We start from the raw sequence: 23,619 nt of genomic DNA, 5'->3' as shown, positions 1-23,619 counted from the left end.
TTGGAGCCAAGGGCTGCAACCTGATGCCAGGTCTGATTGAACAACAGAAAGTAGAGGACTGAAGAATGCCAGTATTACAAGGCAGGAGCAAGAGAGAAGCTGGTGCCAGAGAGTCCCTGAGACGGCAAGAGCATGTTCAGGAATGTGAGGGGAGTTAAAGTCTATTCGGGTGCACAATGATATACAGTCATTGATAGCAATTAGAATATGTTCAGGTATATTAGAGGGAGCTTAAAATCTAAGGTAAGAGAATGTTTTGATGTATTTGAAGGGAGTTGGAACATGTTCAGGTATATCTAAGGGGAGCTTTAATATGTTTCATATATCTGAGGTTGGTTAATGTATGTTCCAATGTATCTGAGGAGTGCTGGGAAAAGAGGGATGAAACTTTGGAACATAAAAACAAAACAGAGAAAACTAACAATCTGCAAAGCAGCAGGAATAAGACAAATGACAGCGACAGAAGGCGGCAAAGAGATGAGGAGGAGAATTATATCAAGTAACAGAAAATGAAAAAGAGGATGTAAGTGAGGGACGCAACAGCTCTGAGCTGAGTCACAGTTTGTGTCAAAGGTCAGCTCAATGCCACATTAATTCTGACAAGTAGTTTCTTCATATTCAATGACATATATAATTTAGAATTCTCATTTCCTCTCTAATTGTTCTGTTTGTCTCGTAATACTGGAAGATTGTTTAGTACTGTGTTTAATATCTGTTGTTCAACCCTTCTCTTGGGCTCTTTTATATCTTCTTTAATATATTTTCTTTCACCTGTTTCAGTAAACTCCACACTCCTCCCAGAGAATCTCTCCTCTTACCACATGCTTTGTGCAGTTTGGTTTTTTTTTGCCTTTCAGTTACTCATTTATCCATTTTAAGGATTGACATATATTTTACGTTGATATTTAATCTTCATGAGTTATATACTTACTCTTTTCAGGGGAATGTTGGGAACCCTAAGAGATCCAAATGGTGATATTAATATTTAAAGACATGATATTAGTGATGGGGTGGGTGTTGTGCAACAATATTCTAGAGTCATACCCCACAGAAGGAAGCCATTCAGCCCATTGTCCCTGTACTCATTCCTTGAAAGGGCTATCCAATTAGTTCCACTCCCTTGCTTTTTCCTGATAGCCCTACAAATCTTTCCCTCTCAAGTGCATATGCATTTCCTTTCTAAGTGGCTTCTTTGCATTGATTTTCACAGGAAATCATGAGCTTAATTTCTAAAACACAGGTGTAATCTCCAGGGAAAGCTGAAGAAATAAGAATGTTAAACACTTCAAAAAAGACTGAGATACTAAAAGAGATAAAGAAACCAGCCCATGTGAACTGCACTCAGGCTATTTCTACATTAGTGACTACTTATTCCTTCACTGGCTAAATAGCACCTTGGCAAGTCCTGAAGTTGTGAAAGACAGTATGCAAATGTAAGTTCTTCCCACATCTTCATATCCGTCCAATCAAATTAGCACCCTGGCTTTCTCCATGCCTTTGTTACTTCCAGTCTCAACTATTCCTATGCTCTCCTATCCAACCTCCCCATTCTCTGCTTTCCATAAACTTAATCTTTTTGAAAACTCTGTTGCTTGTATCCTCTCCTTCATCCTCATATTAAAATGTCTTCATGGCCTTGCACCTCCCTATCTCTGTGACCTCCTCCCACCTCACAACTCAACCATCCCTCCCTCCTCCCCAATCCCCTTCCTCATCCCTGCAACACTGGAACTCTGTGTTCCTGACCCGGCCTTTTGTGCACCCCACTCCCCAATTCACCCATGACAGTCATGTCTTCAGCTATCTATGCCCCTGCTCTGAACTTCCCTCCATTAACTCGCTTCTCCTTCTTTAATGCATTCCTTAAAACCAACTGTGACCAAGCCAGTGGTCACCACTCTGAATATCTCCTTCTGTGTCTCAGCATCCATTTTCGTCTTGTTATGCCCCTGAGGTGCGTTGGGATTTTTTTCCCAATAAAGGTACTGTATAAATGTAAGTTGCTGTAGATGATGTAATATTATTAAAATGCCCTCTGTAATTGACCTCGAAGTGTTGGGCCAGTGTCATTCAGGTTCCAACTCCTTGCTGTAAAGTGTGTGCTTGAGGCATTGGGGAAGACATGTTTGGCTTGGCTATGATGCCTCTATGATGGAGTAGCCTGCCAAAAGCTCACTGAACAGATCCCTATATTAGAATAGGCACTGGTGTTCAGCCAGCACTTGGAGAATTGTATTGCACTATGGTGTCGGCACCTTTTGGGGTGGGCCGGAGCACAGAGGAGCGGAAATTGAATAAACGTAACAAAAAGAAGACAATTGACTTAACAATCACCAGAGCAATTAGAATGAGGGGTGGTGGCAGCAAGAGAACACAGGTCTCACAAAGGATGAAGAAGAGAATAACACCAAGCATAGGGAGTGAAAAAGTGGAAGCAAATGAGGAACATAATCAGGGGAGCGTTTCCAGACAGTTGGAGGTGGGATTGAGAGCAGCCGAGGTAGGAAAATTGTACAAAATGTGTTGGGTTGAGATCCTGACGTGATCCCACTTCTGCTTTCCCATGGGTGGGTTGCGAGTGCAGCGGAGAACCCACATGGCTCCAGTGAGAAGCCAATTGAGGCACTTAAAAAGGCAATTAAAGCTATTTTAGGAATGGAATGGTTTTTCCCTAAGAAGGCCTGGGTTACATGCTGTCTCTGCAAGTCGGGTTGGAGAAGGCGAGTGCACAGCCAAAAGTCACTGAAATTGACATGATCTCAGCCTTACAAAGGGTGAAACTGGCTGAGGTCAGCTACAACAAAAACAGAAAATGCTGGAAAAACTCAGCAGCTCTAGCAGCACCTGTGGAAAGAGAAACAGAGTTAACGTTTCGAGTCCTTATGACACCTAAGAGCTAAAGAGAAGTAGAAACGTGATAAAATTTATACTGTTTAAGGGGGATGGAGCTGAAGCTGGATAGAAGAGATTGCCAACGATGTCATGGACAAAGGGAGTGTTAATGGTAGTGTTAAGGGCAAAAAAAGGTGCTCATAGTGGCGTTAAGGTAAGAAAGCAGAATGTAATAATAGCAGAACAAAGCACTATGTGAAAGAACAATACGGAACAAGTGGTGGGGGAGGGAAGGTGGTGGGAAAATGGGATAAAAGGGGGAATAAAAAGGAGGATAAAACAATAAATGAATAAAAATAAATAAAAATAAGTGGATAAAAAAAAATAAATGTAGAAAAAGGATTTATAAAGGGATGAGGTTAGAGGAGAGAGTTTATGGTCTGAAGTTGTTGAACTCAATGTTAAGTCTGGAAGGCTGTAAAATACCTAATTGGAAGATGAGGTGCTGTCCTCCAGTTTGTGTTGGGCTTGACTGAAACATTGCAGCAGGCCAAGGACGGCCATGTGGGCATAAGAGCAGGATGGTGTTTTGAAACGGCAAGCGACAGGAAGGCGGTGTCCTGCAAAGAATCTTGATCGGGTCCCCCTTGTCCTCACTTTTCACCCCACCAACCTCCGCATTCAAAGCATCATCCTCCGCTATTTCCACCAACTCCAGCATGATGCCACCACCAAACACATCTTCCCTTTGCACCCCCCCGCCGCCACCCGCCGCGCCCCCCCCCACCAACTGTCCGCGTTCCGTAGGGACCATTCCCTCTGGGACATCCCAGTCCACTCCTCCATCACCCCAACACCTCATCCCCTTCCCACAGCACCTTCCCATGCAATTGCAGAAGGTGCAATACCTGCCCCTTTACCTCCTCCCTCCTAACCATCCAAGGGCCCAAACACTCCTTTCAGGTGAAGCAGCGCTTCATTTGCACCTCCTTCAATTTGGTCTACTACATTCACTGCTCCCAATGCGGTCTCCTCTACAGTGGCGAGACCAAATACAAACTGGGTGACCACTTTGCAGAACACCTTCAGTCTGTCTGCAAGCATGACCCAGACCTTCCTGTCGCTTGCCATTTCAACACACCATCCTGCTTTCATGCCCACATGTCCGTTCTTGGCCTGCTGCGATATTCCAGTGAAGCCCAACACAAACTGGAAGAACAGCACCTCATCTTCCGATTAGGCACTTTACAGCCTTCCGGATTTAACATTTTAAGTTCAACAGCTTCAGACCATGAACTCTCTCCCTCACCCCTTTTTAAATCCCTTTTTTCTACATTCATTTTTATTTTTTATTCACTTAGGTCTTCTTTCTACTGAATGGCCTCAGTGGATGGTTCCTGGGGAACAAGCGGTACCTGCTCAGGAGCTGGCTGATGGCCCCAGTGAGGAACCCCAGCACAGAGGCACAGCAGAGGTACAACCAGAGCCATCTTACTACCAGGGCCACAAAAGAGCAAACCATTGGCTTGCTCAAAATGGGGTTCCAATGCCTTGACCAATCAGGGGCCACCATTCAATATGGCCTAGCAAGGGTATTCTGGATAGTAGTGCTGCACCCTGCATAATTTAGCACTTCAGAAAACACTGATACTGACACCAGAGGATGTTGGAGAATGCCGGTGTCCTTGGGAGGAGGTTGAGAGGGAGTAGCCACAGTAACAGCCTGAAATGCTGTTGGTGCCTGTGGTTAAAGACCCACGAAGTTCACAATGCCCTCATCCAGACATGCTTCAGCTGAGTGCTGTGCTTGGGGTATTGCACTTGTCCTGTCACGACTCCTGTGGAAGCTAGCTTCCCCCCGCACCACCGCCCCCTCCCCCCCCCCCCGCTCCCCCTGTAACTAACCTGCTTGGTACAAACACGCATCAACCCAATATGTTCTATTTAAGCCTTGGATCCACATCAATCCTCATTCCAATTCACCATCATGTACCTACTCAGGCTCAATGTGGCGTGGAACACAAATGATCCCATGACACTTATCAGGTCACTTATTATCATTGCCTTAATTGAAATACATATAATCCATGTGGCAGTAACAGTGTAATAAGCACCCAAATGACTCCCTTTGTGCAGCTGAGACAATTTATGCAGCCAGACTAAGCCTGGGGGCAGGCTGCTCATTCCCCTGCTCTGACACAAGATGCCCATGGCAAACATCCTCTGAGTTTTGGAGCCTGTCACTGCACCATCTGCATCTATGCAGGGCAGACTGTCAGAGGGGGAAGGGTCGTGATCTGGAGGGATCTTTAGAACATCCCTCACTGTCACTATCCCTGCCTTCCTCTTTCCTCTCAGGGCCCACCGCCGGTAGTTCCCTGCTAAACAAGAGCCATGATGGCTGAAAGCTTTGCAAGGTTGCTGCCATAGTGTGCAGGTCATTGTCATGGGTCCTCATTGTGGTGACTTGCCACGTATGATTCTCCGTGAGGTTGCCTTGTTTATCAATGAGGGAAGGGTGATCATGAGCACAAATGCCTGAGACATCATGGCACTCATGGTAGAAATGGACTCTTCCCATGGGGTGAGGGGCGCAGAGCTAACTTCCGTAGGAGTCTTTGATAGGATGAGTGCAATGCTCCAGGCCAGGGACTGTTGAGGTCGAGAAATGATTGTGTCAGCAGAGTGTGTGATTGAGATGATAATTGTGCAGAAGATTGCTAAGGAAGTGAGTGATGGCTACAGCTACCGCCTGAGAGTTGCAGGGCATTCACCTTGCTGGACCTCAGGAGCTCACCGAAATATTTAGGACACACTACACTCCAGCTGCTCACTTCCTTTGCAACCTCAAGTCAAGCTTTTTGATGAGGTTGTTTGGTCTCCTCCTGCCACCCCCAGGAAAGAGGACTTCTTTCTGTGCCCTGACTGCTTTCAGTATTACCTCTAGGATCATATCCGTGAACTCGGGGTGGGGGGGGGGAGGGGGGGTGGGGAGAATAGTGGCAGCCATCCCACACCTTCCATCCATTTTCCCCCGTCTCTTAGTAAGCGAATCGCACTGAGTATGTGATCCTTTTAGATAGATATCCTTCATTAATGTTTCAGACATTTCTTCCCCTCCCCCTTAATGGACAGCAACCCAGAGGTGGGCTCTTAATTGATTGGCTCTGGGAAAGAGCAACCGACAGGTCTACTATTCAGGAGGTTGTGCTCATGATCCACAAATAGACCTGCTGTTCGTTTTGAAACTAGGGTAGTCAGATTTCACCCAACAGATCTGGACTTTAAAGACCAAATCAAATATCAGTCCATAATCACAAGATCAGGTCAATGTCACAGTAACTGATTGTGAACAGAGATACCCACAGATTCTGGCATCAGTCCATGTGTTACTGTTTGACTGCAATGGGATACTGTGGAAAGGGGAGTGCCCAAACCCCATTTAGGATCTTGATAAAATAGAAACTGAGAAATAAACAGAGAGCTGGGTCCATTCAGTGTTTTGATGCAGGGGTGTGCAGAAACTGCTTTCACTTATGGTTCATCTTTCCTAGTGCAATTAACCACATGGTGTATGATTAGGAGCTATGTAAAGTGAGGAACAACCTTAGCAATGCAGCCAAGATGAGGAATTAACATCCAGCCTTGGAACAAGGCCCATTTCTTATCATCCCTGCTAAGGTCACCAGGTGCAGATTTGAAGCAGAGCTAAAGCTCCTGTTACTATTCCAGGATTGACAGTATTTAGTACTGGTGAAGGTCAGTTACTGAACTAGGCCTACAGTATTGACGTGCCATTGATGATGTAGCACTGGCACATTTTGATAGACAGAAATGACAAAATTGACCAAAGCTATGATCCAATAAATTTCAACAGTAAAGCACAATCCACCCTTGGAAGTAATCAAACACTACAACTAAAGAACAATAACATTTTATTTTGATTCATTGTGTCAAAATGCATCTCGTAGGATACAGAAAGACCAGCATTACCGTACCCTAGCAGACAGTGTCATTAACAGATATGGTGTCAACCACCTCCCCTTCATGTGGGCACTATGCTGCCATATCACAGTGAAGTGCACCTGATCTGTCACTGAAACACAACTTTGTTTCAGCTTCATTCAGAACAAGCATCGGCATTGTTACAGGCAGTTATTAAAAAAACTTTACACAAGAACATTTAACACTTGTCAATACAGAGGTATTCAGATAAAAGCTAAAAACTGCGGATGCTGGAAATCCAAAACAAAAATAAAAATACCTGGAAAAACTCAGCAGGTCTAACAGCATCTGCGGAGAGGAACGTTGACCTGCTGAGTCATACGGACTCGAAACGGTGACTGTGTTCCTCTCCGCAGATGCTGTCAGACCTGCTGAGTTTTTCCAGGTATTTTTATTTTTGTTTTTGCAGAGGTATTCAGAATCTTACAGTGATCGTACAGTACACACAATAACTCAGGATAAATTAAAATCCATTCATAAAAGCAACAGGATGCTCTGCTTTTGTCAATCAAGTGCTGGAAGCAAGTCAGCTATACTTTCCACATAAAAGCTGGGAACCAGCTTGTGGCGGTCAGGGGAGTTACTTTCCTGATGGGCCCTCGCCTCTTCCAGGGTGGAAACACCAGTCAGGGTCAGGATGGTGCGGAGTCCACAGTTAGACCCCATGAGGATGTCAGTGTCCAGCCGATCTCCCACCATAACCGTCCTGCTTGGATTGATGCCATGCTCTTTCACCATACACTCGAACATAAAGCTGCTGGGCTTGCCGATGACATGAGCGGTGCGATTCGATGCTGCTTCGATGGCCTTCACCAAGCAGCCTGTGCCTGTGAAGAGAGAAGGAAAGAAAAGAGTTAGTGTCAAGGTATTGTAATCATGTATTACGCTAGTTAAAAGGATAATTTTGGAAGGGCTGCAGCTTTAGTACAAATTGTGGGGGACACAATTAGGTGGTCAGTGAAAAGAGGGGTTAAAATTACCATGGAAAAAATCTTCACCCCACCCTAAGAATTGGCTTGAATAAGACTGTCACACCTGGCAAATGCTCATCACATTCCCAATATAAATAAAAATACCTGGAAAAACTCAGCAGTTCTGGTGGCATCTGCGGAGAGAAACACAGTTAATGTTTCGAGTCCGTATGACTCTTCAACAGAACTAAGTAAAATTAGAAAAGAGGTGAAATATAAGCTGGTTTAAGGGAGGGGGTTGGGAGGCGTGGTGGGACGGGTAGCGCTGGATAGAGGGCCAGTGATAGGTGGAGATAGCCAAAAGATGTCATAGACAAAAGAACAAAGAGGTGTTGAAGGTGGTGTTATTATCTAAGGAATGTGCTAATTAAGGGTAGAAAGCAGGACAAGCAAGGTACAGATAGCCCTGGTGGGGGTGGGGTGAAGGGAAGGGATCGAAATAGGCTAAAAGGTAGAGGTGAAACAATGGATGGAAATACATTTAAAAATAATGGAAATAGGTGGGGAAAGAAAAATCTGTATAAATTATTGGAAAAAAAAGGGGGGGATCGGAAATGGGGTGGGATGGAGGAGAGAGTTCATGACCTAAAATTGTTGAACTCAATATTCAGTCCGGAAGGCTGTAAAGTGCCTAGTCAGAAGATGAGGTGCTGTTCCTTCAGTTTGCGTTGAGCTTCACTGGAACAATGCAGCAGGCCAAGGACGGACATGTGGGTATGACAGCAGGGTGGAGTGTTGAAATGGCAAGCGACAGGGAGGTCTGGATCATGCTTGCGGACAGACCGGACATTCCCAACATAACTGTTTTATTGTTGAGGCTGTAAATGAATGACTTACACTGGAGGAGGCTTAGTAATGGGGTCCAGCTCTGCTCATTTTGCTTACTCTTCCATGGCTATTTTCTGACTCAAACATCGTGGTTTAAAAGCATCATATAAGAAATATGCACACTGCTTCAACTTCTCCTCTCATGTGTCAGAATTAATTCATCATTTAGAAGGTGAGTGGCTATATAACTAACACTTGATCCAGGGCCCTGAACTGGTTGTTGATGCAAGGGGGTCAGAGCGAAATTTCCCAGATTAATTTTTCTCCCTTATTGAGATTTTTTGTTTTTGCCTCTCCCAGGAGACATGGTTGCAGGGTGAGGGCAGGAAGTGTCTAATCAACCATGTTCCAACCATCGTGAGTGTGGGGCAGACTTGAAGGATCAGCTGGTCTTTTCCTGCTGTCAATTTCACAGTATATCCATCTATAGTCCCAAACTCTACTGATTTATGAACTTCAATACAATGGTACATGATAACCGAGCAAGCAGTGACTGACAAGGCCATTGTAACTGGGCACAAATGAACCCCGAGTCGGACAAACATCAGCTGTTGGTTCCAACTTCCTGTTGGAAGAATGGAGCATAATAATGCACTTATCACATTTTAATTTCCCAGTATAAAACACATAGATGCTCCTAATACTGGTGTACTTTCTCTTATTTAGGCAAACCAAAGGATTAAATAATCCGGCTGACTGACTGCAGCATACACCAATTTTTCTGTTCATTCTATGCCACTGTTTTTGATTCAGGATTAAATCCGAATTATACAATCCAATCTCCAAACTACCACGAAATAACTGTGTGCAACAACAGAATCTGACTTATTTCCTGGAAACTAGTACCCTTGTGCAATACTTCACCAAACATGACTCGAAGCATCCTCTCCACTCTCTGTCAATGCTCCTCTCCCTCTTTCTACCAGTTCTTACCCGGGACCCCGCCTCCCTCCAGTGGGAGCAAGGTGTCGGTATTTGTGGCCAGGAAGATGCAGGCGGGATTCTGCAGGTAGCGGGTGGCCCGGCACAACTTCATGTAAGTGAAATGCTCGTCGAAGCCGACCAGCACGGCGCCCACAGCGGGGTCGAGGGGCTCGGCCGCCCAAACCTGCATGGGTCCAGGCCCGGGAGTGAGCTCAGGTCCCGGGCCGGAGCCGGAGCAGGCGATGCCCTGGGTCTGCAGTTCCCCGCGGAGGGTCGCGCCGCCGATCAGGTAGACGGATGCTTGGAGCCTGGCCTCTTGCCGCAGGTAGAGCGCGCTGCAGGGTGCGGTGCCAAAGACCTGCTCAGGCCGAGCCTGAAAGCCCAGAGCCCGCAGCTTCTCCCCGTACATCTGCCGGCTCTTGGTGCTGTTGTTGGTCAGGAAGAAAACCCGCTTCCCCTGCTCCTGCAGACGGTTAATCAGCTGTACCGCCCCGGGGATCGGGCTTTCCCCTCTCCACAACACCCCATCGCAGTCAAACAGCAGCGTATCGACCGATGCTAGAATCTGTGAGCAAAGAGGCCGAGACAACTGAACACAACCAGCAGCCATGGCCAAATGCAGAGGTCGCCCAATGCGGAACCGGCAAAAGAACTGGTCTGGTCCCGCCCCTTTTCCAATGTCCACCCCGTCCCTCAACTAGGAAGACAGCCAGACTGATCCCAACCTTCTCCACACATTCCCCCAAACCTTCCTCGACACCATTTCCCCCAAACCACACCCTCAACACTATTTCCCCCCAAACCACACCCTCAGCACCATTTCCCCCCCCAAACCACATCCTCAACACCATTTCCCCCCAAACCACACCCTCAACACCATTTCCCCAAACCACACCCCCCTGTATATACAAACGATAGTTATACAGTTGTTATCTGCTATTTTACATGATGTATTACCCATTTGAAATGAATTAACATCTGTGTCAGGACCGTGGATAGATTATTTCTAAAGTATAATTGCAAACGACAGAAAAGCCAATATTTCTAATAGATCACTAGATTGTCACTATTTGCCAACCAGCATTCCATTCTTGAGGAACACCTTCATGGGCAAGTGGACACTTTTAAAGAATTATGTTTATAAAGAATTTGGTTTGACTATCAGCATCAAGGAGGTGAATGCTGTGGTCCAGCATGTTGCCATACTGCCATTGTCATTGATAGTGTGATGCTGGAGGTTTTGATAGCTTCACATATCTAGGCCCCATAATTACAACCAATCTGCCATGTGATGCTAAAAACAAGATGCACATTGCAAAAGTTGCAGCTGTTATGCCCAATTTGAGTAAGAGAATGTGAAAAATGTGAAAAACAGCAATGTGGCAGGTATAACACTAACTGTGAGCCTGACTAACATGGCTGAGCCAGCACAGACTTCATTGGCTTAGCAATGAGTGCATGCTGATGGAATTAGTGCACTCTAGGACCTCTGAGTTGGTGATCTTGCCCTACTATGAGAGCTGAGGATACATCTGACAGCGAAGATGAAAACTGTTCAGCCTTTTCTCCTGCCCAGCATATGTTGTTAGGGTCATTGTTTAGAACGTTAAACTGCAACTCAGCACACTACTGTGTTGAGACCTGGACCACACATGATATTCAGGAGTAAACTGAACAATTGTACTGTACAACCATTTCTACAATTGGCACTATCCCATTCGTTTTTAATTTATTTTGATCAGGTGCAAAACAAACATGAGAACTCAGCTGAGATCCCATCTCCACCTAGTTACCATCTAATTTTAAACCGGGTTTAAAGTGGTAGCTTGAACCACGTTACGCAACAAATTAGTGGACTACATTTCCCAGCTCGCCCTGCACCGCGCAGCCGCAGTAACGCGCGCACGCTCCGCTGCTGGCTCCACCCTTGGCGGCAGGTCGTAAACCCGCCATTTTGTGCTCCTTGCGACAAGGGAGAGGAAGTCCCGATGAATTCCGAGAATACGGCAGAGAGGCAGCCTGTGGTGGCCCCGAGCGGTGTCGGGGAGGAAGGTAACGTGATGCCCTGGCTCAGGCCCCGACCCCGGCTTTAGCGTTTTCTTGGAAAATCTGGGCCGGAGGCGGCCAGGCCTTAGTAAAGGCCAGGGTCGGTCGGTCAGTCAGGCCAGGCCGGAGACTGAAGGGTCGTCTTTTCAAGCAAGACCCGCTGCACCACGTTACCGGTTGATACTTAGCCCTGGGTCTCCATTAACAGTCCTCGAGCCTATTCTGCACCGCCGCCCCCGTTTCCACTTCGTACCAACTCAGCCCCTGTGTCTAGCTGCCCTCTCTCTGCTATCTGTGTCCACCTCTCCTATAGACTCTGCCTGCTGTGCCCTCTTTTACCCCTGTGTCTGCCTGTATATCTGCCCGTCTATATCTGCCCGCCCATATCTGCTCCCTGTGCCCGCCCCCTGCGCCCGCATCTACCTGGTGTGCCCGGCCCCACCCGCATCCGCCCCCTGCCCCTGTCCACATCCACCCCCCCCCGCCCTACCTGTGCCCCCTGCACCCACTCAATCTCTGCCCACTTCTACCTCTGACCTCTGTGCTCACTCTCCTCTCTTCTCCCCTATGCCAACCTCCATCGCACTCTCTCCCCTTTTCCTATCTTCATGCCCCATTGATGTTCTAAAGTAAGTGCAGTTCACACATACAGTACATGCAGTCATGAACGGTGGGTACATTGGCTTTTTAACCGACTGTTGAAATTCTAGTTGCACTACTCCACATTTGAACCTACAGGAACACTCTAGTATTTATAAGTTCCAGCACATCATAGCTTCGATTGTAAAAATACCTTCATCTCTTATCTCTGCTCCCCTCTCTTAGCTCTAACCTGTGCAATCCACCATGTTCATTAAGTGCTTTGACACTGAGCACAGACATAGTGGCCACAGCCTCAGGCCTGGATCATGGCACATGGTCACTGGAAATACAACTGAAGACAAAACCTCCCAGACCCAATCTACACTAGCAACAGCTTGACTAAGATGAGGGTGGTGGGGCAATAACCATGATATATTTTAAAAAGATCTTGTATCTGTGCAAAATTCCTATCTATAAAACCTTACTTTCCATGTCACTCTCAATTTTTTCAATAAAAATGCCAATACCTGTATATATAATGGGGAGCTTTGCACTGTTAGAGCTGTCGCCTTTCAGATAGGATGTTAAACTGAGGCCTGTCTGTTCAGGTGAATGTGAAAGATGCCGTTGGCACAATCTCAAAAAAGAGCAGGGAGTTACCCTGGTGTTCAGGCCAATATTTTTCCTTCAATCAACATCACAAATATGATCCATATCACATTACTGTTTGTGGAAGTTTGCTGAGCGGAAATTAGCTGCTGTGCTTCCTACATTACAACAGTGACTGCACTTCCAAAAGTAATTAATTGGCTGTAATTAATTTGAGCTGTCTGGTGATCATGAAAAGGGCTATGTAAATGCAAATCTGTCTCTCTTATAATGAAAAATGCCAACATGTCATTCTGTAATTACACCCTACCCCCAGTGGTGGAGCTAGAGCACCTCAGTTTTGAATCTCCTAGCCACTTAGATCTTCCAGATGCCTAAAGGTTTTGTATTTAAATACATACAATGTCAAATCAAACAAAGATAATATATCAAAATAGAAACAAAATGTAAATTTGAAAATGGGGATGGAATCGCGTGCTATGGTCTAACTATTCCAACCTTCTTACTCCACTTCACCTGAAGACCTTAGTTTTGAATCCCTGAATGCAAAGAAAGTACGAAGAAGGTGTAAAGAAAGCAAGACAATTATTTACAATGTACAGATGAGCTGTCCACTAATTCAAAATGCCTTATTCACACAGGAGGTGACTGATTTTTCAAACAACGTTTGTTATTAGAAAGTAAACCAAGCATTTCATTGTAGCATCAGGCCTGTAACCTAAACCATAATTCCTCACCAACTATTGACTTAACAGTAATTCAACTTTGTGGCTTCAAAGAGACATAGATTTACCTCATCAGAATAACATTTATCTTATAGAATGATCCTGTCTGCATGCACCAGCTAACTTCATTTGAGCAGTACAATGACTGAGGACCATGAATGTCTTTAAAAGTTTGAATACATCATGCTTTATTCTGGGTCATATCTTTCTTTTAAAACAAAAAGCCAACCAGTCATTTTCTGCTATTTTTTCTGACCTTGAGGCAGAGGTCATGGATTTTCAGATAAATAATTACCCTCTGATCGCTGGTTGTGCCAGTTTATGGCAGGTAAACTGTGTGGCCTTAAAGGAACGGACCTAGGCGCGCACAGCAATATTGTAGGTGTCTGCTGGCTTATTGGGAGCACACTTGCCTCTGAGTCTGAAGGTCATAGGCTTAAATTCTATCCCATAGACTCGAGTCTATTATACAGGCTGATACTCCAGTACAGTACTGAGGGAATGAAGTACTGTCAGAGGTGCTATGTTTTGGATGAAAAGCAAATCTGAGTTCACACCTTCACTTCCAGCCGGACATAAAAGATCCCATGACTCTATCTTGAAGAAGAGCAGGGGAGTTCTTCCCAGTTTTCTGGCCAACAATATCGCTACAAAAGCAATGTATCTGGTAATGATCAGATTGTTGTTTGTGGGACCTTGTGTACAAATTGGCTCTTGCATTTCTTACACTACAACAGAGACAGCATTTCAGAAGTACTTAACTGACTGTAAAGCATTTTGGAATTCCTAGGGCTGTGAAAGGTGCTGTGGAAATGCATGTCCTTTTTTGGCTTTGCATTAATTCACACAATAGTCCTGTAATGTGTCAGTCTTGGCTCAGTGGTAGTATATAACCCCTAAGCCGGACTGTTGTGAGTTTGAGCAACACTCCGGAGACTTGAGTGCATTATCTAGGTTGACATTTTCGTGCTGTACTAAGGAGTGCTGCATTGTCAGATGCTGTCTTTTAGAATAGTCATTAATTCAAAGACCCCTCTGCCAGTTCTCGTCAATGTGAACAATGTAACAGCATAAATTGAAGAAGTTGGGCCAACATTTATCCCTCAATCAACAATAGCAAAATTTATCATAAATAAAAACAGAAAATGCTGGGAATACTCAGCACGTCAGGGAGCATCAGTGGAGAGAAACAGAGTTAATGTTTCAGGTTGATGACCTTTCATCAGAACCAACATTTATCTGTTGCATTTGTCTACATTATAAGACTTCAAAATAATTCAATGGCTCTGAAGCATTTAGTATGTCTGGATTCGATGAAAAACGCTATAGAAAATTCAAGTTCTTCAAAATTAATGTATCCACGGTTTAACACGAGCAATGCCACAGGAGACCTGTAAGGACATATATGTAAAGGTAGTTTGTGTATGAGGCACATTTGCAAAGCATGGGGACATTTCTGCACATCTGTAGAGTGTAAAACATTGAGTCTATTCTCCCATAAGCAAAGGAGACCTATATTTTCAGTCGCTAAAAGGCAGCTAACAAACAACAGCAAACATGCCATAAGTAACCAGTCAATTCACCTTGTTGGTGGCTGCTGTCTGATTTGTTTTACTGTCCTTCAAAGATAGTTTATTCTATACTGAGGCATGTGCTTACTTTGTACTGCTGAATGGTGTTTTTTTCAGGTGAGTCACTGGAGCCACCCTTAAAAGATGGCAGTTTTCAGAGGGTGGTATCACATATTGGCAGCCATCCATCATCTGTTGCCACCAATTGCTTTGTGGTTCTAATCAAGAATTAGTAGTTATTTCTCAGCTGACCTACATTAACTCCCTGTCTCTCAAGGCCTTATAATTAATATCCTTGCTTTCAATTCTCTCTGTAGCCTCACCCCAACCTCTCTCACCTCCATTTCTACCACCCTTGAAGATCTCAGCGTTCCTAATTGTAGCCTGCTTGGCATTTCCCACTTCCTTCACCCCACCATTGGTGAACGTGTCTTCAGTTGCCTAGACCCTAAGCTCTCGAATTTCCTTCCTAAACCTGTCTGTCTCTTTCTTCTCCTTTAAAATGCTCCTTAAAATCAAGCTTTTGGTCACCTTCATATCTCCTTGTGTGACTTGCTGTCAAATTTTGTTTGTTAATTTTCCTGTGAACCGCTCCACAGATGGAAAATGTTATGTTTATGCATAATTTTTACTTTTAGTGCCTTTTAATGTAACAAAATGCTCCAAATTGCTTCACAGCAGTGAAGATAACAAGAGCCAAGATGTAGATTGATACGGATTGGAATTGTAATCAACTGAGTTTTGTGAAGTAGCTTTTGACAAAGTTTTTGAAGCAAGTGACAAAGGTTACAATGGGAGGGCATGGGACAGAGTTATGAAAATGTCTAATTTCATGATTCATATGTTTTAGAAATATAACTTTTAGCTTGGGGATTGAAGTTTTTAAAACTAAGATAATGGAAGCACCTGGTTTGGGAGGTTGGTAAACAGACTTAAAGTGATTGCAGCTCAAAGGGTGGCCTGTATTTATTTAATCCGGGCAAGTCTGAAGTGGGAAAACGCTGAATAATGCCGGGGGGTCCTTTCTGAGTCTTGGTGGACACAAGATGTCTACAGTTGTCTTCGTAAGTGGTTTAAGTTAATCATGTAATTTCTTGCATCAAAGAAAGATTGGAAAGCAACTGGTAAATAAGGTAAACTCATAAAGAATCCATATACTTTTCAGAATCTATAGACTTTTCAGATCAAAGTATATGTTTTGGAAGATGAAGTTAATTAGTTGAAATCTCTATCTGGTTCATCCTGGGGTGCCAAGTCACGTGGAGATAAGTTGCAGGGGTGTACTATTTTGTTTTGGGTTTACCTGTGCGATTTTTCAGACACAGAGTTCATGACTGGAGCAGGAACAGCTCAGAAACAGAGAGAGAAAGCTTCCAGCAGTTACAGTTGGGTCCTGGGAGCAGTTTTGAGAAGCAGGGAGAGAATTTGCTAGAAGCTCTAGATCAGTAGTAAAAGGGCTATCAAAAACCAAGGGTGTTTTCCGATTTTGGAGTCACTGAGCAAGAAAGCAGTGAGGCCCATGCTTGACCTTGGGTGTCCAGAATCATAAGCTGCTTAAAGAGATATGAAGGGTCACCTAGCCAGATGCTAATGGAAGGACCCCAAGAAATCTCATACCTTGGAGAATGACGGGAACACTAAGGAGAATCAAAGAGAACTCCTGAGAGCTGTAGCACACCTGGCACAAATGAAGGAATCCTCAAGATCCTGTAAAGTATAGGGGAACTAATGGGTGGAAATAACAGTGGAACAAGGATTGTATTGTTGAGATTTTTGGATTTAAATGTATAATGTTAAGTTAGTAGTCCTTACATTGTTTAACCTTGTACAGTAAAGGTTTTTGTTTAAAATGTGAAACCTTGTGGCAAAATTCTTTCAGTTTGTAACTGGGCGTTCAAATTTCTTTTAAAAAGTCAATGGTCTCCCTTGAGATCATAAAAGAATTAGGGTGAATGTTCCAGGAAACTAGTCTAAAGTAACTCCTATGTCCACTCTTTGCTGTCTCAGCAATTTTAATGTTGCACATACAGCAAATGTCACACTTCCTGTTATATCTGCTGGTCACACTTTGTTAACAGCCTCTGCCATTGCTATAAAGTAACCTCTCACTCATCAGAAGCAAAGCTACGGGAGATCTTGGAACATCCCAAAGTGCTTTATGACCAATGGAAGTATATTTAGAAGTGTAACAGAAGTAGTTGCCAGTTTATCCTAAACTCGGGTCCCCCAAGCAGTGAATGAATGAAAGATTACATCATTTTTGTTTTAGGTGTATCTAATTATCAAAATCTTTTGTTCCAGTATGCCAGTTAAAATCGTGCCTTTTAAAACTTTGTTTCCTTTATCTATAAGCACTTTCAAAATGATTTACTTCAATACTTTCCACATTGAACTGCATTTGGCACCTACCTACTCCTCCTGGTTGCCCATCAATGCCCTGTAGTCTTTTACAATCTTCATAATTTGCAATGCCTCCCAATTTGCAGGCATCAGCTTATTTCAGTTTTGTTCATGAATCCCCAAGTTCAGAACATGTTTGTATATAAAATAAATAAGAGTCTTACTCAACTTTTGTGAAACATCACATACGATATATTTCCGGTCCAAGACTTCATTTTACCACTATCCGTTGTTTTTTATCCCTTGACCATTTGTCCATCTAGGTGGCCATATTCCCTTAATTGTTTGTGACATTACTTTTGCCATAAGTCTCTTGTATGTTATCATGTGGATTTTCAATCATTATTTTTATATCAGCAATTTCCAATGTATTTATCTAGTCTGCCCTTTTGATTCTTCAAAGAATTATTTAAAGGTAGTCAAACGTTTTAGGACACAAGTGCTGACTAGTCCTGATCTAACGCACAATGCAGTAAAAGCTGAAGTTAGACTAGCTGGTCCTCCAGCATGTTCTGCCTATTTAGATAATAAGTGATCTGTACCTCAGCTCCATTTACCTGCCTTTATTCTGTAACTTTTGATATAATTGTTTAACAAAAATTTATCAGTGTCTCAGTCGAATAATATTTGTTGTATTGTCTCTGGGTGGGATGGTGGGAGTGATATATTTGCTGCACTAACTCTGGGATCTTCCTTGTAGAAGAGCATGATGTTCACAAGTGTGGCCGTTGTCAGACAGAGTTTTGCAACCTGGAGGCTTTCATTACCCACAAACTACAGAAAGCATGCCAGCGGATCCAGGCGCTGTCCACTGGTGACTCTGACCATCTGCATATCTACCAGGCAACTCCCAAGGTAATTGGTGCTTCCAATTTCATGTGTTGGAGGTTCATCTGTGATCTATTTCTGTATTTACTCTGCTCTTTGCTTTTGTTTTTCTTGCCCACTTCTCTTTTTTTTAGTTCCTTCGCTATTCATTCTTCATCTTCCTGCCTGCATCTCCATCATCTGCACCTTGCTGTTATTATTTTTTACATTACCAGTGACTACAGTTCAAAGTACTTTATTGACTGTGAAGCACTTTGTGATGTCCTGAGGTTGTGAAGAGTGCTATATAATCTTTTTATCTTTCTCTCTTTCTTCTTTTTCCCTTTCTGGCTCTTGTTCCCTCCCTCATTCCCTCTCTATTTTCTTCTTTTTCTTTCTCTCTCGCAATTTCTCTGTCTCTCCCCTTCCTCCTCCTTTTACCTACCACCCACCTCCCCATACCAAATTTAGAGGTAACCAAAAAAACTAAAACAGGATTTTGATTCTCTATAGATGATATGGGTGAAGATCATTTGAAAGGGACCTGGGTGGTAAGGTTCCTATTTTGGGAAGGGGTTTAGCTGGTAGAGAGAGCTCCTGTTTAAATTTGATGGGACAGCAGAAACTCCTTTTGTTTGAATTGCCTTTCTGGTGGAAGGTGGAATATTTGTGGAACTGAGGCAGGTTCTGTCAGCTTGGAGACCCATATGCCTCTTAAATCTCTTTCCCTCTCTGCTTCCAGGAGTCAGTGTCCTTGGACTCGGCAATCACTCTCACGCAGTTGGTTGTGGCTTCCCTATCACAGCCCGAAGCAAACAGTAAATCGCACTCAGGTGAGGAATTCCGGGAAAGATTTACTTTATTTTTGTGAAGTTTATCACAGGTGAGAGGTTTCAGTTCTGGGATTTAGAACAATTGCCATTTCAGGCATCCAGTGCTGACACTAAGCACTCCCAGGTCAGGTATGACATGTTTCAGGTGCAGAGTTTTACTCGCATTACGGTGTACCTTTAATGTTTCTCAATCCCAACAGAAGAATGCTCTGGACTGTAGCTATCCTGTGCCTTTGTGAATGATTTGGCTAATTAAGTGCAGCCTTGTAATGTGGCTCGCGATGCACGAGAACTGGGTTGAGACTGGCCAAGCTCATTTCACTTAGAACAAGCAGACAGAGCCCATTAGCTCAGGTGGAATTTGAACGCAGGTTCCAGATCAAATTCTCTGCCCCATGCAATTTTCTGTTTTTCAAATTTAGGGTTTTATGAGGAGCTAAAACCTTGAGAAATTTGGATGATGCTGTAGCTTTAAACGCTGCAGTAACCTAAGAGTTACTGTTGTCTGGGTCCTCTTTTAGGATGGGTAGCTGTGCCTTGCCTTGGATCAGTGCAGTGCTGAGCTTCATCTCCTAATTTATAATCTTTTTTCCAGTTGATGGGAGCAACAAGACATGCCAGATCTCAGAGGAACAATTGTGTGAATACCCTCAGCTACAGCAGAATGAACATCCCACCAATGATGGAGCTGATGGCCACAGTTGTCAGAAAAGCACGGAGGAAGAGAGTGGGACTGAAAAGAAGAGATTTGAGATGATTCTAACTGATGAAGGGCGATTCGTGTGTCAGGTCTGCGAAAAGACTTTCAAAACGGTCAGTTAAATCACCTGGACTTTGGGGACGGATTGTAATTACAGACTGTATGGTTGAAAAACTGCTAGCATGAGTAAATTGTGAGGAGTGAATGAAATGGAACTGCCCCTCTGCTAGTGTTAGGTGAGTGGACACATAGGGTTTTAACCCAGTTTTTTCTTTCCTAATTCAGTCTCCATTTGGGTTCAGTAAACCTTTGGGACTGGTGTAAGAGAGTTGTTCTGCGCAGCACTAATGCATCATTTAACTGTTGGCTGAGTGATAATGGCAGATTGTGTCTTGCCTTAGGAATAGTATGCTGTGCAAGGTTGGGGGTGGTTGAGGAGAAATAGATGGAAGAATTTTAAAAAATAAACAAGCAAAATGTTGTAATTCAAAAAATATATACATCCTCCATGTACAACACTTGTAAGAGCTGTTGACCTTTTGTAGCTAGGGGTGTCCCTATCCAGGGGTGTCCCAGGTACTTGCGAGCCCTGAGCAGCTTGGATGCCTTGAAAAGTGGGGTGTGCAAAAGTTACAGTTGTGGAACCACATCCCCACCCCACTTCCCTATTTGGAGGCACAATACTGTCCATTAATAAAGAACTGATTAGTAACTCATTGACGTGCTAAATGGAGTTAATTGCTACAGTGTCAGAAATATCAGCTCAGAAGTTCAAGATATCCTGATAATTTGACATGATTACAAGAAATGCCTCTAGAAAGATGTGTGTGTGTTTGTTTGTTTGTTGTGTGTATGACAGTAACTTGAATCTGCCAGTCCTGCGCCTGTTTTCAGAGGGTCTGATGCTGTACTTGCAGGCTGTCATCCTAAAGGCTCACATGGTTACCCATAGTGACAAGAAGGCTTTCAAATGCAAGATTTGTGGGATGGCATTTAGAACAAAGGGATCTTTAGTTCGACACAACCGACGGCACACAGGTGAGAAAACCAGGCAAGGTGACCAGGTCTGGTTGTAACACAGTTTACATTTCAGTGAGCAGTGAGTGCTTTCTTAGCCTCTGTCTTTCTTTCTCCATACAGATATTGGGCCTTTTTAAAGCCGCTGGTTCGCTGGCTGCCTTTGGCACTTTTCCCTGTGTCCACTCTGTTCCTTGTTGAGGCCATCTGTGATCTGAGTGATCCTACAATCCCCTCATTTCCCCCCAGTGGGCTCTGGGGCATCCGACATTTCACATCTTTCACAAATTGAAGAGCTCCCAATGCTGCTGACTGCCTTTCTTTGATATCAATCAAGCCCCCTGACAGTGTGAGGCTCAGCATCTCCTTCCAGACAGATTTACCCCAATTGTTACTTTGTGCTTCCCTTTCCCCACTCTCTGTTGCTTTTCACCTGTGTACTTTTGCACACACCCTGTTGACAAATGCAAATTCCTCAGTGTAATTCTAACCCTATGTCTATTTTAAGGAAAACTTTATTACTTTACATAGAAATTATAGCACAGAAACAGGCCAATTGGTCCATCTGGTTTGTGCTAGTGTTTGTGCTCCACACATGTCATAAATCTGGAATAATCTCATTCAGATTTCCAGTGAATTCCGAGGTGGTGTCCCCTTTGTAAAAATGAGTTTTATTTGATCAATCTATCTGTTGATTAGTCCTTAAAGATGTTTCATTGTTCAGCAGCTCAGTATAGGTATAAAATCACTGATCTCTCAGGAGGGGCTGTAAATGTCCAGCATACTTGACCTGTGTTGGGAGGTTTGTCAGAGTTTAGACTGGAGGTTTAACAACTGTCACGGTGTCTCCTCAGATGAGCGGCCTTACAAATGCCGAATGTGTGGAATGAGTTTCCGAGAATCTGGAGCCCTCACTCGCCATATGAAGGCCATCACTCCTTGTACAGAGAAAGTAAAGTTCCAGCAAATGAAACTTGTTTCGACACCATACCAGGAGGAGCCTGAGCCAGTGAATAAACCTGAGATTCAGGAAGGTACTACACTGACCACATGTTCTGCAACATGTTGATCCATTAGAAACTCTGGTCATGCTTAACATGTTGGATTGAGGCGGTTTTAAATGTGGATTGTAGCAGATTGAGACTTAGAGTAATCATAGAAGCAGGCTCATGTCAGTTCCCAATTACAAAGGCTATAGGAGGGTTTGCTCTTATCTCAAGGGAGTGGAGTACAAAGGGAAGTTCTTTATTTAAATAGTCATTCAGAGCTCTGATTAGACCCCAAATGGAGAATGTAGTTCAGTTCTGGGAAAAGGTATAGAGGCCTTGGAGAAGGTTCAGAGTAAATTACCAGAATGTAACTGTGGCTGAAAGGATTAAATTTGAGGACAGAGTGTATAGACTAGACTTGTATCCCTTTGAGTAGAGAAGATTAAGGGGTGATCTAAATTGAGGTGTTTAAAATGATTAAAGGAAATTGTAGGGTAGAAAGAGAAACTAGGAATCTAAAATAAGGGGGCAAAACTGATTCTGATGTTATCAGAATGGACTTCTTCACACAAAGGGTAGTGGAAACCTGAGTTTTCTCTTCCAAAATGTTGTGGATGTTGTTGGGTGATCGAATTGAATGGCAGAATAGGCTCAAATGGCTGAATGACCTCCTGCTGTTCCTATGTTCCTTCTTATATTCCGGCCTGAGCAATGCTAAGCAGAGGTTCAAATGTCCTCAAAAAAGGGAGGGAAAGAATGAGGTAGGCTGTTGAGACCACTTGGTTGAACGTGCGAAATGGCCACCCTCTTCAGCTGTGGTCAAGCAGTTGAAGGAAAAGTTGATTAAAAATACAAAAATAACTGGCAAATTTACCAAGATGCCCATTAAAATGGTTAGACAGCATATATATGGAGTTGATTAATATTGTATTAGAAACTCACTCTTGTTGTCTGGAGGAGAGAGAGAGATCATTGGTGGTCCTATGTTCTCTGCCACAGGTGCCCAGAGCCGCTTTACATCACCAGCCGTTGCTATGTGTTTATTGTATTGAGCCAAATGCTATGGTGAGCCTTGTATTTGGTAAAAGCAGCTGAGAGTTCAAGTGATGTAACACTCAGCAAGTGTTTTCTCACTTCCTGCTCCCCGATCCTTATTTTTTAACTTCCAGTAAACAAACAGATTGAAGAACTGGCAACACCGAATTCCCCAGAAACGACAGCAATGATCAATGTGCTGACGAATTCTGAAGGAAATATCGAGGAGGTGCAGGTCCATAATGTGAGCCACGATCTGGATCCTGAGGTTGAACAAAAACCAGAGGTAAACCTTACCAACACGCTCTGATATCTTCTGTTTAAAATGTCATCCCCTTTCATGTTAAATTAAGAAGGAGATAATACACAAAGAAACTTATCATTTGTACAAGATATGATTTATCTCCATTATTAAGTGGAACCTTACAATTTTATAATTCCGTTCACCTACAGGCAATGGCATGATGACCATCGCTGAATCCCCCACTATCAACATCTTGGGGGTTACCTTTGACCAGAAACTGAACTGGACTAGCCATATAAATACTGTGACTACAAGAGCAGATCAGAGGCTAGCAATCCTGCTGCGAGTAACTCACCTCCTGATTCCCTAAAAGTCAGGAGTGTGATGGAATACTCTCTACTTGCCTGGATGGGTGCAGCTCCAGCAACTCTCAAGAAGCTTGGCACCATCCAGGACAAAGCAGCCCGCTTGATTGGCACCGCATCTACAAACTTTCACTCC

At 43.8% G+C, this 23,619-nt stretch overlaps 2 protein-coding genes across 4 annotated transcripts in view; one reads left to right on the top strand and one right to left on the bottom strand.

Annotated features, from left to right (window-relative positions):
- Window positions 1-6,750: 6,750 nt before the first annotated feature.
- Window positions 6,751-10,227, bottom strand: pgp (phosphoglycolate phosphatase). Its single transcript, XM_078558501.1, has 2 exons — window positions 9,570-10,227; window positions 6,751-7,664 (listed from the first exon to the last, which is right to left on the bottom strand). The coding sequence occupies exons 1-2, from the start codon at window positions 10,168-10,170 to the stop codon at window positions 7,342-7,344; spliced, it is 924 nt and encodes a 307-aa protein (XP_078414627.1). The 5' UTR covers window positions 10,171-10,227; the 3' UTR covers window positions 6,751-7,341.
- Window positions 10,228-11,499: 1,272 nt separating this feature from the next.
- Window positions 11,500-23,619, top strand: part of e4f1 (E4F transcription factor 1) — a 35,932-nt gene continuing 23,812 nt past the window's right edge. For all 3 annotated transcript variants that reach the window (XM_078558496.1, XM_078558495.1, XM_078558497.1), the window contains exons 1-7: window positions 11,500-11,612; window positions 18,194-18,348; window positions 19,043-19,133; window positions 19,729-19,946; window positions 20,751-20,871; window positions 21,705-21,884; window positions 23,009-23,160. In XM_078558496.1, coding sequence (XP_078414622.1) covers window positions 11,549-11,612; window positions 18,194-18,348; window positions 19,043-19,133; window positions 19,729-19,946; window positions 20,751-20,871; window positions 21,705-21,884; window positions 23,009-23,160 — 981 coding nt within the window. In that variant the 5' untranslated portion in view covers window positions 11,500-11,548. The remainder of the gene's footprint in view (window positions 11,613-18,193; window positions 18,349-19,042; window positions 19,134-19,728; window positions 19,947-20,750; window positions 20,872-21,704; window positions 21,885-23,008; window positions 23,161-23,619) is intronic.

This window comes from Cetorhinus maximus, chromosome 15 (genome assembly GCF_964194155.1).
Source record: "Cetorhinus maximus chromosome 15, sCetMax3.hap1.1, whole genome shotgun sequence".
NCBI lineage: Eukaryota > Metazoa > Chordata > Chondrichthyes > Lamniformes > Cetorhinidae > Cetorhinus > Cetorhinus maximus.
Note: the sequence above shows the minus strand (reverse complement) of the source record. Positions and strands in the feature narration are given on the sequence as shown.

What these genes read in the sequence shown, in the direction of transcription:
- pgp (XM_078558501.1), bottom strand. Translation starts at nt 10,170, where the DNA reads ATGGCTGCTGGTTGTGTTCAGTTGTCTCGGCCTCTTTGCTCACAGATT. An exon ending in GGAGGGAGGCGGGGTCCCGG is followed by an intron (nt 7,665 to 9,569) that starts GTAAGAACTGGT and finishes CTCTCTTCACAG; the next exon opens with GCACAGGCTGCTTGGTGAAG.